The sequence below is a fragment of the Nilaparvata lugens genome, chromosome 12 (assembly GCF_014356525.2).
Source record: "Nilaparvata lugens isolate BPH chromosome 12, ASM1435652v1, whole genome shotgun sequence".
NCBI classification, from domain to species: Eukaryota; Metazoa; Arthropoda; class Insecta; order Hemiptera; family Delphacidae; genus Nilaparvata; species Nilaparvata lugens.
Window position 1 is genome coordinate 12219559 of NC_052515.1, and position 16151 is coordinate 12235709.

Sequence of the window (16151 nt, forward strand, 5' to 3'; positions counted from 1 at the left end):
GTGTTCTGTTTATCAATAAATAAAAATAGCGAGCGAAGCTCGGTGCCACGGTATTCTAGTTTAAACTGGCAATGTGCAAACGGCACTAATGTCGGACGACAATCGGTAAGTGTGAAACGGTCTACAGTACCTAACCTAACATAAAAGTTTCTGAATAAATTCTATGAAATTTTGCTTCTATGTATTCCTTCGATTCAAGTATAGTCTATGTATTACAAACCCAGAGAAACATCCTAGTCAATGGAGACAGACAACGCTATGTTCCTTCAGTTTGTACCCTCCTATTCGATTGTGTGTTTTAAGGGTGAGGCCACACGAGCGTTTTCTCAGGCGTTTTTCAGACAGTCGGCAGGACAAGAAGCTCTCCGTTTGGCTAATTGGGTTAGAGTTCGGATATATCAGATGATTCTAGAAACTGGCTGAACGTGAATCAACCAATCGGAGAGCTTTCTGCCCTGCCGACAAGTCTGAAAAATGCCTGAAAACGCTTCGTGTGGCTTGGCCCTAAGACCAGAGAAACTTTTCAGTGGAGACAAATTCTATGGATAGTGACATCCCCAAAAAAATGATTTGAAGATTAAATATATGAATTGAGAATAAAAGACTGGAAATCTTCATGTAATATAAGTTTAGAATAGAAATAATATCTTGGTAGACTATTATTTCCTAAACACAACTCCTCAAGTTGAAAAAACAGACAATGATAGTTTTGATAGATCAACTTCTTTCTAAATTTGAAATCCTAATTTTCAAAATAAATGTCATCCAGTTAAACCAATTTTGTTAAACGTTATTAGATCACAGCTTACGCATTATACTTATATATACATGGTAGCCTAGTATTAATCAAGGTAGATTATCTTAAAATTATTCAAATACACTATTTTTTTATTTATACATTGGTCTCGAACTCCAAAAGGTATCAATAAAATGTCCCACTACCTTCAATAGGCATAGACATATAGCATTCACATTAATATAGTAGCATAATATTAATCTACTAGTTTACAATAAAAATTCAGGAAATATTTAAGGAAACTGCATGCGAAATTTTCAAATTTTTGTTAATTGTGTATTTCTGGGGAGGGTCTTGTAATTTGAAGAAAATTAATCACAGAGAACGCTTGATATGTGGGGGACAATATTATCTGTATAACTCAGCTACCCCAGGAGATATGAAACAAAATAGGCATTTATTGAAAAAGTGTTGAAATATCTGTGAGCCCGAATATAATAATATTTCTTCACGAAAAAATAGTGAATGAAAAGTTTTCTCCTGTAGTGATATATGTAAAGAGCATGCAAAAGTATTTTTAATAAAATCTCAGATAGTTTTTGAAAATCTGGCTGATTTTTGTGGAAAAATGAATGTATTGTGAGTGATGTGTGTTTTGATTGATTGAAATGTTGTGATAAATAATTTTTTGATTTATGAATTGTGATTTTTCCATTGAATTGAAACCCTCCATACAGGCAAGCAATTAACCAACACCATTTTTGTAATGAGTTTTCAAGAAACCACGGATATATCATTCCAAATAAACCAAGAACATCAATGCAGCCAGACCACATAAAACCATATCAACATACAGCTCAAAAATTCTTCTCCAAAAGTATTTTCACATGCAAAAACATATACAAATTCCACCAGTTGTAGTTAAGTATGATTATTCGGTCAAGAGTAATTAAACGATGATGATAAAAATATATTTGTGATTAATCTTCGAATTAAGTGATACAGTAGCCTGGACAGAGTTCACACTATAAAATTACGTGTTGATAAACTATGTCATTTATGATGTTCTTATGTTATTATTGATTATTCCTGACATGAAATAATACCCTATCACTGGAATTGATCAGAATTTTTCATGGAAGTTTTTCATGTAATAATTGATTTTCTTGTAGATAACTAGGAGTTGATGAAAACTTTCAAAGATTGGTGTAGCCATAGAGTTCATTTTTGGAAATGAACTGTCAACAGTCATTTTCAAAATTGCTATCTTTTATTTTATGTCATAGTTCTTCTTGTTCTTCTTCTTCTTCTTCTTCTTCTCTTCTTCTTCTTCTTCTTCTTCTTCTTCTTCTTCTTCTTCTCTTCTTCTTCTTCTTCTTCTTCTTCTTTTCTTCTTCTTCTTCTTCTTCTTCTTTTCTTCTTCTTCTTCTCTTCTTCTTCTTCTTCTTCTTCTTCTTCTCTTCTTCTTCTTCTTCTCTTCTTCTTCTTCTTCTTCTTCTTCTTCTTCTTTTCTTCTTCTTCTTCTTCTCTTCTTCTTCTTCTTTTCTTCTTCTTCTTCTCTTCTTCTTCTTCTCTTCTTCTTCTTCTTCTTCTTCTTCTTCTTCTTTCTTCTTCTTCTTCTTCTTCTTCTTCTTCTTCTTCTTCTTCTTCTTCTTCTTCTCTTCTTCTTCTTCTTCTTCTTCTTCTTCTTCTTCTTCTTCTTCTTCTTTCTTCTTCTTCTTCTTCTTCTTCTCTTCTTCTTCTTCTTCTCTTCTTCTTCTTCTCTTCTTCTTCTTCTTCTTCTTCTTCTTCTCTTCTTCTTCTTCTTCTTCTTCTTCTTCTTCTTCTTCTTCTTCTTCTCTTCTTCTTCTTCTTTTCTTCTTCTTCTTCTCTTCTTCTTCTTCTTTTTCTTCTTCGGAATCCTTGAATATGAAATGCTACAATACTCTAGTACTCTCCAATACTGTAATTTTTTCAATACTCCAATGGTTCATCAAGAACTGAAGGTGTTGCCAGAAGAATGGAAGCCTTCTCCTCTTTACATCAGAAATTCTATGTACTCTTTAACTATGATAGATATTGTTAAAAAAAAAGATAATATTTCTCGGAATAAAATGTATTTTAAGAGACTAAATTGACTAAATGATACTAATTGAGTTATAATTATAAACGAATTTCAGATTGATTTGACATAGATTTAGACAAGAAAAAACTTTAACTTTTTAAAAACAGTGAAACTGCATTTAATTAATATGATAAAATTTCATGTAAGAATTTGAATGAATCTAAGTAAGAAAGCTCCATGGAAATATGAACATTGAGAATTACCACAAATTAAATGAGTAAATCTAAGAGAATTCGAATACTTATGGCATTTGAACTCAAATACAAATGCTTATGTTTAGACATACATTATCACAAACCAAATGAGAGTGAATTTCCTATAGACTTATCCAACTACTATCAACATCTAGAGTTTGCGAAAATTAAATTACCATTCAATTTTTGTTCAATAATATTTTTTCAGTTACAATATCAATTGAAATTTCAATTCTACTTTTCTGAAAACATTTTAAAATTAATCAGTTCCACAAAATGTTATCTCATGATTTCCAAATGAATTATTTCCAGACAAAAGTGAGTGAAACCAGATTAATTGTTTATTGTTTATCACAACATTGACACTCTAAATTTTATCTCTTTTCTGTATAGGGCTACTTGCAATATGAATAGGAAGAAAAATAAAAATATCAGTACCTTTTTTGAATTATTCAATCAGGTGACTTGAAAATGGCATCAATGTTGAAACATGTTGTGATTAAATAATTCAAAGAGGGTACTGAGATTTTTATTTTTCTTTCTACTCTACATTTTCTGTAAGATTCTTGTAAAAAATACCGTATTCCAAGATGTAAAATAACTATACGATATCAGTGATGGATTCTACCAATTGTACTAGATTTGATAATTAAAGCTTTGATTGAGTGAGGAGGAGCTTTCGAAATAATCTAGTGCCTGATGAAGCGATAAATCTTCTACTTTTAGTAATAAAAAATTGATGATAATTGCATATTAATCATACAGTGAAGTGGATAATGACTTAACTACCGTTATATAATTTTTGTAGGATGATATAAGATAGTGTTCATTAAAAAGTATTTAGAAATAGTCTTCAATTCAGTAATCTTGAAGTTCATATTTCTTTACGGATTTCCCATGATAATTTTGAGCTGAGATTATAACATCTCATCAAAATTTGTATTTTTCTATCAAGCACTAATCTGAACACACATGAGGTGATATGACAGAAAAAATTCCAGCAAAAAAAAACATTATAACTTTCTTGTAAAGCTAACATACAACACCAAAAACTAAAAATCCAAAACTGAGCAACACTTATCAGTCGTGAGGAAACATCAAAACCGAAATAAATGAGAAACATTGAACACACGTCCCGTATAATCTAAAAACATCGAGATTAAAAAACTAAAAACATACAACACCCAGTTGCAGATAACATTCTATTGCTTTACATAAAATTGCTTTGGAACTAAATGATAACGAGCTTTAAAAAGCGTGACACTCAAAATAGAAACGAAAATCAACTAAAGGAAAATACATCAAAAGCTAGACTCAGCCTTCTTACTAATATTCATAAATAAGCTGCATGGAAGATGTCATCTTTTTCTTTTGTCAATATAAATGAGTAAATAATTTTTTTGTTTGTATGAATTGATGAAAGATTGGTAAATTGACGGACACGGTTTCTAGAAATTTTTGTGGAAGCCATTGAAGATTATTCACTCAACTTCTACAAAAATTGTAGATTTTTTAAATTGTATTGTTTGATTCATTTTCAATTTTCATAAAAAATATTATGAGTCATTGTAGGTAGTCTACAACGTTAGTAGACAGAACAGGAAGCGTTGCAGTCTGTGACTTCAACAAGGACGTTCTCAAGCTGTACCTGAGAGCTAGAAGGATTATAGAATAGGGAAGGTGAAGAGAAAGTAAGAGGAAGGATGCCGCAGTCTGGGGACTTCGGCGAGGACGTTCTCAAGCTGTACCTGAGAGCTAGAAGGACTATAGAATAGGGAAAGTGAAGAGAAAGTAAGAGAAAGGATGCCGCAGTCTGGGGACTTCGGCGAGGACGTTCTCAAGCTGTACCTGAGAGCTAGAAGGATTATAGAATAGGGAAAGTTAAGAGAGAGAAAGAGAAAGGTTACCGCAGTCTAGAAACTTCGGCGAGGAAGTCCTCAAGCTGTACCTGAGAGCTAGAAGGGTTATAGAATAGGAAAAGTTAAGAGAGAGAAAGAGAAAGGATGTCGCAGTCTAGAAACTTCGACGAGGACGAGCTCAAGCTGCACCTGAGTTCTCTAGGAAAAGGATTGGGCTTTTCCTACTTGGAATTACAGCAAGTCAGAAACTGCTAAGCGAATTTAAAAATACAGGGCCACTCTATAGTATGAAAATTAATAAGGAAAATACATCCCTAAAAAAAACTGAGATTACCTTATTACAGAAGAGGAAATGCACACAAGTGACCAGTCCTAACATACAGTTACCTGAATCACTGCAGAATTAAATACGGAGAATAGCAAACAAATTCCCGCACTAAACTTAAACGTCGTGAAGCGACAGAGTCGAGACTTAAGAATTAAGCCCTCAAAAATAATTTGCTTAAAAGCCTAGCTAAATTTCCCCACTCAACTGTTTGTAGCTCAAACTTGAGATCCCTTACAGGTTTCAAAACCAAGAATAATTCGTTCACCCCCAGTGATACGAATTCGGGAAAAAAATAGCTGACAAGAAAGAAAAACCCACAAGGGAATTCTAACTCCGAGTTGTTCGGAACTCGACCTACAATATTCTACGTTAGCAGAAGATAGAATAATAATTAGTGTCGGTAACGTCGTAAGGAGAGGAGATTCGCGACCCGATCTCACGCTCAACCACCGAACAACTGACTCTCTCCCAGGTCTCCTTGAAGCCACACCGGGTCGCTGAAAGTTAGGAGGCCGGGGGAAAAGGGGCTTGCTGACCAATGGGAGTCTGAAAAGACGATCACGCCACTAGTCATGTGACAGGGTTTGAATCCACTAGTGCTGATGATAAGGGTGCAGCTAATGACGACACTGATACTAATTACTACACTAATTCAGGCCGGTAAACAATATTTCTATTCCAGAAATTTCATGAAGAGCGATACTGGCCCGACTCGGTAGCCGCTTATCGTTTAGATGATACGAATGCTGCTAATTTAAAGGGGTTGACGGCGATAGTGATAATGTATACACAACTACAAATCTAACAAAATATATCTGGCAGACGATCCTATTCCTATTCTAAAATAGAATAATTTCGCTAATTTTATGCTGGACGACGGCTCTCTATCCGTCACAAAAATTCACTTTGTGACAGGAGGGTCTTGTAATTTGTAGAAAATTAATCACAGAGAACGCTTGGTATGTGGGAGACAATATTATCTGTTTAATTCAGGAAATCTAAAACATAATAGGCATGTTTTGAAAAAAATGTTGAAATATCTGTGAGCCCGAATATAATAATAATATATTTTCACAAAAGAGAATGTATGAGAAGTTTTTCCCCGTAGTGATGTAAAAAGCATGCAAAAGTATTTTTAATTAAATCTCGAATAGTTTTTAAAAATCTGACTGATTTTTGTGGATAAATGAATGTATTGTGAGTGATGTGTTTTGATTGATTGAAATGTTGTGATAAATCATTTTTTGATTCATGAATTGTAATTGGATTCAAACCCTCCATACAGGCAAGCAATTAACCAACACCATTTTTGTAATGAGTTTTCAAGAAACCACGGAAATATCATTCCAAATAAACCAAGAACATCAATGCAGCACATCAATGACCACATAAAACCATATCAACATACAGCTCAAAAATTCTTCTCCAAAAAGTATTTTCACATGCAAAAAACATATACAAATTCCACCAGTTGTAGTTAAGTATGATTATTCGGTCAAGAGTAATTAAACGATGATGATAAAAATATATTTGTGATTAATCTTCGAATTAAGTGATACAGTAGCCTGGACAGAGTTCACACTATAAAATTACGTGTTGATAAACTATGTCATTTATAAATTGTTCTTATGTTATTATTGATTATTCCTGACATGAAATAATAGCCTATCACTGGAATTGATCAGAATTTTTCAGGGAAGTTTTTCATGTAATAATTGATTTTCTTGTAGATAACTAGGAGTTGATGGAAACTTTCAAAGATTGGTGTAGCCATAGAGTTCATTTTTGGAAATGAACTGTCAATTGTCACATTCAAAATTTCTATATTTCATTTTATGTTATAGTTCTTCTTGTTCTTCTTCTTCTTCTTCTTCTTCCTCTCTTGTTTCTGAGTGTAGCCTATTCTTTCTCTGTACTTCACAGCCTCATTCGTTCTACTTCACATTTTTTTATAGAAGCATCTTCTATAGCTGCTTCTTTTCCTTATTTTCTCTTTCCATCTCAAGCTCTGAGGTTTTTTCTTCGCTGTTTCATACAATATCATCATCCTATTCCTTTTAGCTATTTTCCTTCTCCTTCATCTTCTTTTTGCTTGAACTATCTCTTCTCTCTCCTCATCTTATTCTCATTCCTTTTAATGGAATTTTCACAAATTAAGTCAGACTTTCATCCCGTAGTTCCTCAATCCTTCAATTATTTTTAAATTCGGAATCCTTGAATACCGGTATCAAATGCTACAATACTCTAGTACCCTCCAATACTCTATTTTTTCCAATACTCCAATGGTTCCTCAAGAATTGAAGGTGTTGCCAGAAGAATGGGAGCCTCCTTCTCTTTACATCAGAAATTCTATGTACTCTTTAACTATGATAGATAATATTTAAAAAAGATAATACTTCTCGGAATATAATGTATTTTAAGAGACGAAAATAATACTAATTGAGTTATAAACGAATTTCAGATTAATTTGACATAGATTTAGACAAGAAAAAACTTTAACATTTTAAAAACAGTGAAACTACATTTAATTAATATGATAAAATTTCATGTACTGTGAGAATTCAAATAAATCGAAGTAAGAAAGCTCCGTGGAAATATGAACATTGAGAATTACCACAAATTAAATGAGTAAATCTAAGAGAATTCGAATAATTATGGCATTTGAATTCCAATGCAAATGCTTATGTTTTGACATACATTATCACAAACCAAATCAGAGTGAATTTCCTATAGACTTATCCAACTACCTACTATCAACATCTAGAGTTTGCGAAAATTTAATTACCATTCAATTTTTGTTCAATAATATTTTTTCAGTTACAATATCAATTGAAATTTCAATTCTACTTTTCTGAAAACATTTTAAAATTAATCAGTTCCACAAAATGTTATCTCATGATTTCCAAATGAATTATTTCCAGACAAAAGTGAGTGAAACCAGATTAATTGTTTATTGTTTATCACAACAGTGACACTCTAAATTTTATCTCTTTTCTGTATAGGGCTACTTGCAATATGAATAGGAAGAAAAATAAAAATATCAGTACCTTTTTTGAATTATTCAATCAGGTGACTTGAAAATGGCATCAATGTTGAAACATGTTGTGATTAAATAATTCAAAAAGGGTACTGAGATTTTTATTTTTCTTTCTACTCTACATTTTCTGTAAGATTCTTGTAAAAAATACCGTATTCCAAGATGTAAAATAACTATACGATATCAGTGATGGATTCTACCAATTGTACTAGATTTGATAATTAAAGCTTTGATTGAGTGAAGAGGAGCTTTCGAAATAATCTAGTGCCTGATGAAGCGATAAATCTTCTACTTTTAAAAAATTGATGATAATTGCATATTAATCATACAGTGAAGTGGATAATGACTTAACTACCGTTATATATTTTTTGTAGGATGATAAAATAGTGTTCATTATAAAGTATTTAGAAATAATCTTCAATTCAGTAATCTCGAAATCCATATTTTTTACGGATTTCCCATGATAATTTTGAGCTGAGATTATAACATCTCATCAAAATTTGTATTTTTCTATCAAGCACTAATCTGAACACACATGAGGTGATATGACAGAAAAAATTCCAGCAAAAAAAACATTATAACTTTCTTGTAAAGCTAACATACAACACCAAAAACTAAAAATCCAAAACTGAGCAACACTTATCAGTCGTGAGGAAACATCAAAACCGAAATAAATGAGAAACATTGAACACACGTCCCGTATAATCTAAAAACATCGAGATTAAAAAACTAAAAACATACAACACCCAGTTGCAGATAACATTCTATTGCTTTACATAAAATTGCTTTGAAACTAAATGATAACGAGCTAGATGTTAAAAAAGCGTGACACTCAAAATAGAAACGAAAATCAACTAAAGGAAAATACATCAAAAGCTAGACTCAGCCTTCTTACTAATATTCATTAATATTCATAAATAAGCTGCATGGAAGATGTCATCTTTTTCTTTTGTCAATATAAATGAGTGAATAATTTGTTTGTTTGTATGAATTGATGAAAGATTGGTAAATTGACGGACACGATTTCTAGAAATTTTTGTGGAAGCCATTGAAGATATCATTATTCACCCAACTTCTACAAAAATTGTAGATTTTTTAAATTGTATTGTTTGATTCATTTTCAATTTTCATAAAAAATATTATGAGTCATTGTAGGTAGTCTACAACGTTAGTAGACAGAACAACGTTAGGGGGTAGGCTACACTAGAATAAAATGTATTCTATTTGATTGGGTAATGTAAGTTACATTTCATAACTGGACTGTTATTCATTTATGATTTCTTTCTTGATTTTAACAAAAATATATTATGGAGTTGGGTAATAGGCCTACTAAATAGAATTTTAAAATATAATTTTATGCGAAAATTTCAAAATGAGAGATTTTAAAAACATGAATATCAGACAGGACGCCAACTCAGATAAACTAACATCCATTAGAATTAATGTGTATTATCACAATTAACCTGGGTTTACACCAAAGTTATTAACAAAATGTTAATAACTTAATCCTTAAAGATTCTATTAGATTGAATGGAACTTGACAAACATATTATGTTCATCATGTGTTTAATAAGTTATGTTCAATCTAATAGAATCTATAAGGATGAAGTTATTAACATTTTGTTAATAACTTTGGTGTAAACGCAGCTCAAGTACGGTATATTAATATCTAAATAAAAATTGATGAACTTGAAACAGAATTTGAAAAACAATGAATGTCCAAAGTAAATTTTTATATTTTCAAAAATTTCTACTTGATTACTATAAAGAAATTTGACCTTGAACCTTGGAAATTTGGAAAAATAGAGTTATTGTTGAATTATAGAAAAAGTTTGTAGCATGAATATTGATGTTGTGGAACTTTTCCATAATTTGTTAATAATTATTATTTTCCATAATTTTTTAATGTGTGAGCACACATGAAAGCATGCTTCTGTAAAATATTAATTTAATTTAAATAAAGTGGATTTCTGACAACATTTCAAGTCTCTTCAATTATAGAAAAAGTATTAAGGAGGGCTGTAAACAAATTAAAATAATGAGTACGAAAAATTTGTTCAAATTGAAAAAAGGCATAGATGACATCTATCACGCATTCAAACACATAACATCGACTCAAAACCAACCAAAAAACACCAAATATCTAGTCCGATAGCACACCAACAGTGAAAACGCCGAAACAACAACTAGGTTAGGTTAGGTGCGCCTCGTACCTAATGTAGGCATTGTCGCTGGCTAGCGGCGATCCGCGCATGCGCATAAAATCGGACGCATCCGATTGGTCGTCGGGCGACAGGAGCGCCAAATTCAAATCTTGCCGCTGCAAAGATGGCGGCGCTCCGAAATACTTCCTGCGCTCTGTTGAGCTTTCATCGTCTGTGGTCATGCTAGCGAACGAGTCTTGGGACTTTGACTTGCCAAACGAGCGAGGCATATCGTCGCTGGGACTATATCACAGTAAATTCAAACAGTTTTCACTCAACATTATTCCTGTCATGATTTATAGGTTAGACCTATGTTTCAACTAATTATTTTGTATAAAACTAGTATCCATGAAAATATTGTTATCATACTTTTGAAATCAACCTTGGAAACTACAAATCATGATCACTGCCAGATAGATATATATTTATGTTATTTTTATAGCTAATTGGTGAGAACTTGATACTTTTGAAATCAACGTTGTAAACTACAAGTTATGATTACTGCTATACTTGGATAATAATTATGTTTCTGTCAACTTTTGTAGGTTATACCAAAGCTAGTTGGTAGAATCAGAATGAGTATTGTCACTCAAAACAAATCAATTGGAATATTATCAATTCCTATTTGAACTATTGAGTCTATCATGTAAATTATCTACAATAATCTCAATACTTTTGAAATCACCTCTGTAAACTACATGAGAGTTCAACCACTATATTATATTCCTTTATGTAGCTTGAATACTGTAGGCTACTAAAGCTACCAAAGTTATTAACAAAATGTTATTAATTTAATCCTTATAGATTCTATTAGATTGAGCATAACTTATCATACGCATGATGAGCATATTATGTGTTTATCAAGTTCCGTTCAATGTAATGGAATCTATAAGGATTAGGTAACTTATTAACATTTTGTTAGTAGCTTTGATGTAAACGCAGCTTAAAAACAATTTATAAAAAGTTTTTTGACTTATAGTATTCTACATCAATATGAATTGTTTAATAATCAATGATAATTATAGAATGTACAATTTTCTCTATTATCATTCTCAAAAAATAGAACAAACCCCAATTTTGAGATGGATGAAAGGTGTTAAACGAGTGGTAAAGAAATGGATACAACAGGAATATGATATAAGTTATATCACAAGTAATTCACGAATAATGTAATATGTGAGCAATAATAATAGAAGAATAGATGCTGTGTGTTGATACGTTCTGAGTCTATATTGATTGTTCTTTGAAATTTTCATGTAGCTTTGGAAAATTTCAAATATCTTCATTATTTTTCATGTATGATAATTTTGGAAGTTTTAACAGTAGGAATGCAATGAAACTCTAAAAGGGAGCATTTATTGTTTCATTTTTATAATTTTTTTTCTAATGTGGAGTTATCTTGAGAATTAATGGTGACCAGAGAAATATATCAACAAAATGAGATATATTAGAACTCATGAATAGCATATTTTATACTTTTTACTGTAGAGATACGTTCAATATATTATTGCTACTGATTTTATTTTATTTACTCTACAGTACCTTATACATATTCTCTTGTTTTATTATTCATTGTAAATCTTTAACTTTATTGTTAATATAATGCAGTTCAAATAACTCACTCCCCACACTTGACTTATCGTCTTTGTGGGGAATATTCATTATGCATATATTGTCTCTGCTGCTGTATTTTTGTTCTTGTGTTAATAAAGATTATTCGAATTTGAATATTCTATAAGATATATCAGATAGATTTCAAATAGACTATTCACCATTAATCCCAATTGATATTTTATTCAAATGATAAGACTCTCTTAATTTTCAATATATTGGTTTTGGCTTTAAATCAATAATTGTAAGCATGGATTCAATTATATGCTACTTCAAATTTCTCTTCTTATTTTCTGGAGATTTCCTACTTAAAAAGTGGAAAAGTTTTTTAGATTCCACTTATGATGATCTCAGCAGAATGCCATCCACTTTTCTAGAGTTATCATTACTCATCCCTCATAACCCCTGAAATTGAGCTAAGTTATGTTATAAAAATCCATTCTCCTTCTATTATTAGAATAATACTATCTCAAATAGTATGTGAAAAATTCGTTGAACACATCTTGGCCTAGATTCCAGGAACTTTATTAAATCTAATAGACCATTAAATCTATGGATAGATTTAATATTGATATAGTCTACATATTTAATAAAAGTCCTAGAAACCGGGCCCTTTATTATTAGAATAATATTTTCCTAAATCTCATGTGAAAAATTAGTATAAAAAATCTAGGCCCAGTCTCTAGGATACTTATTAAATCTAGACTATTAAAGCTATAATTATCTGATATAATTTATTAGATTCCTGAAAACTGGGCCTTATAAGGATGAGAACTCTTCAAACAGGAAAAAATTCTGGAGTTTGAAATCTAGTAACTACGATCTCAAATTGACCTGTGAAAATATTTTTAGAAAAGCCTCATTTTTCACATTAATTTCAAAGCAAACCCGCAAACAAATGAAATTCTGCATATCTGCAAGAGAGTGGGATAAAATCATTCAGTGATGAGAAAAAATGCATGCAAATTACAATTTTATGAAATTTTGATTGTGATGAAAATGTGGTCGGTGTGTAAAAAATGCAAGAATGTGATTGAAATATAAAAAGAAGATGAATTTGTGTAGGAATTCCTTTATAGTTAATTTCATGGATACCCTTGAATTATGATAGTGGAAATTTTTACACTGAACTGTGGTAGGACGATGACATAACCATGATATTTTTGATTTATGGATGAAGGGGAACATGAATTTCTGCGCGAAATCTCAAAGAAAATGTTCATAAAAATTTATAGACAGCGTTCAGTGATTGTTTGTGAGAAAAATTTGAATCAACACATGAAAAATATTGATCAATTCTCCTAGAATGGGAATAAGCATCTGAAAATTTCGAAGTTTCCTGAAATATTTCCCTTACAATAAATGGTCACAAGAGTTTCATTACATTACTATATGAACACGTTGAAATCATTTGAATTTGAAACACCAAAATTTTAAAATTTCTATTTTATTCTTCTAAATTATTCCATTTATATAATGGAACGGATGTTATTACTGGTCGAAGTTTTACTAAAACTACTATAATATGACTAGAAACAAAGGCGTAGAGAGCTCAAATTTTGAATTAAAATCAATTCTCGAAAATTAATGATCATTAAATTAAAAAGCTATGAGCATATTTTTGCATATTTTCTACTTTTTACAGCAAAAAGTTAAACCGACAATTTTTGAAAAAAACTATTAATAGCAATCACACACTATAAAGAGTTATTTCCTTAATTTCAAATTTTTTTAAATATTTAAAAATAATTTTGCTGTAATTTACAAGTATATTTGACTCATCTTTCACAAATTTAATATTTTTCCGAAATAATAGATTCTGATTGAAAAAAGTATTATTTAGAGCTATTAGATGAGCTATTAGCTATTAGATAAAAGAGCTATTTCCTTAATTTCCAAATTTTCTTCCATATTTAAAATAATTGTGCAGAGTAATCTACAAGTATATTTGACTCATCTTTCACAAATTTAATATTTTCCCGTAATAATATACTCTCTCATCCAACATTAAGAAATAGCGAAGTTTTGGGTAGTAGACTGTTTTTTATTATCCGACTATTGTATTGTATATTTGGCTCCTATTTTTGTATATTTGAACCTACCTAGATTCCGATTGAAAAAAGTACGGCGATCCCAAAATTGTAATAGTTCAGTGGAAACTAAAATAATGAACTGAGCATTTTCCTCAATGATAATAGAGAATGTTATACCTAATATTGTTTTGAAGGTCATATTTGTTTGTCATGCTTCCTTTGGGTTTATCGAATACACTTTAATCAGCTCAATCATTTCATTTTCATTTCAAGCGAAACATACTGCTAATTTGGAAATGCTCTACAATAAAATAGAACAACAGGCAATTTTACCTCAAAATTACTTCCTTTGAAAATCCAACGAGATAGTCAAAATGATTGTGAAGGTCATGTTGGACTTTTTTCGCAGTTTGTGGCTCACTTATACCTCAAGTAATTAGTGGTCATTAGCAATATACATAATGTTAGAATTATGTACAAATATGTAAGTTGTAATATTAATGTCATTGTAACTCGAACCTATGTGAACTTCATAAATAAATGAAGTTACCAAATCTAGTAAGAACTATTTCTAAACTGATACTCATGCTATAATAAACGATGAGTAGAACAAAATCAAATTTTGAAAGCATACAGAAGCTTACAAAAATTGAGGAGAATTAAAAGTGAAATAACTGTACAGTATTCAGTTCAGGTAGCTTCAAAAATGTTTGTATGAATAAAACGAACTATAGTTAATCATGAACTGTAATAAACGCCATCTAATAAATCACTTTCCACAAAAGAATATTATAACAATGATATTTCCAGAATAAACTACTGAAATAAAATGGAGCTGCTAAAATTCAAACGATTTCAACGTGTTCACAACGATTATTTATAAAAGTATAGTTTTCAATAAGGCAGATTATTCGAATAGAGTTCTATATCACGATTGAAAATAGTTTGAAATTTGTCGAAAATTGCAAATTTGGCAATTTGGCGATGTGGGCCGATCAACACCAGACAGGACCATAAGACACAGTAGTGGCTTTAGCACCCACCTTTAATCGATCTCCGTAACTAAAATACGTACAAAACACAAATTTTAAAATACAGTTTAAAAAAATTGAATTTTAAAAGCAGACAAAAGCTTTAAAAAATGGAAGAGAAATATAAAAATAGCTATGTATTATTCAGGTATTTTCCAAAAAAAATTGAAGAGGATTTGTTCTGAAAAAGCTATCTATTTCTGATGGGATGTGATTAATTTTATAAGTTTCAAAAAAAATTTAAAAATCAAAAGAAATAACTATATTTAGCCAATGAGAAAATATAGCATTATGTTATATTTTCTATATGATAGAGCATAATCCAGGTACTGGATACAGTTTCAAAGAACATGTAGAGAGTTTCCTCAAAATAAGCAAGTAACTATTTTTAATGGGATGTTTCTAATTGATTTTATTTAGAAGGATGAAGCCTTAGTAATTGGTAATTTATTGAGATATTATAATTGTGGAATGTGAATAGTCTCAATAGATCCTTGCAAGGTTTTCAAAATTGATGTATTGGGTAAAGAAGACAGGATGGATTTTCTTTCTGTTGCCTTCATTGATATGGTTATTTATTCATCTTTGTTACTGGATTATAAACCTAATGTACTTCAAGAGGGTACTACAGTTAATAGAGAAATTTATTGAACCTATACGTTAAGAGCCATCTACACTTGAAGAATGATTCAGATCAGTGAAATTACCATGACTCGATAGAAATCATCTCGATTTAATTCAAAATGAAGCGTTTTGAGCTATTATGAATCAGTCTTACTAGTAGCTGAAATAGAATTTGCATCAATCGAGGGGATTATTTCATTAAATGGCAAAATAAAAATACAAGTAGGTAGTAGGTTAAATAGTCTTATTAGATTTAACTGTAAGTAAACCAATTTATGAACATTATTCATATTATTATTATCAATAATAATACAAACTACTAGTTGCAAGGCTTTGAGGTTAAGAAGTTATTATTATTATTTGAGTTAATTTATTATTAGAATTTTTAAT

At 30.7% G+C, this 16151-nt stretch overlaps 1 protein-coding gene across 1 annotated transcript in view; it reads right to left on the reverse strand.

Annotated features, from left to right (window-relative positions):
- Nucleotides 1-16151, reverse strand: part of LOC120353823 (eye-specific diacylglycerol kinase-like) — a 244003-nt gene that overhangs the window by 18870 nt on the left and 208982 nt on the right. Inside the window, 1 exon segment of the mRNA XM_039438897.1 lies at nt 10472-10705. Coding sequence (XP_039294831.1) covers nt 10472-10705 — 234 coding nt within the window.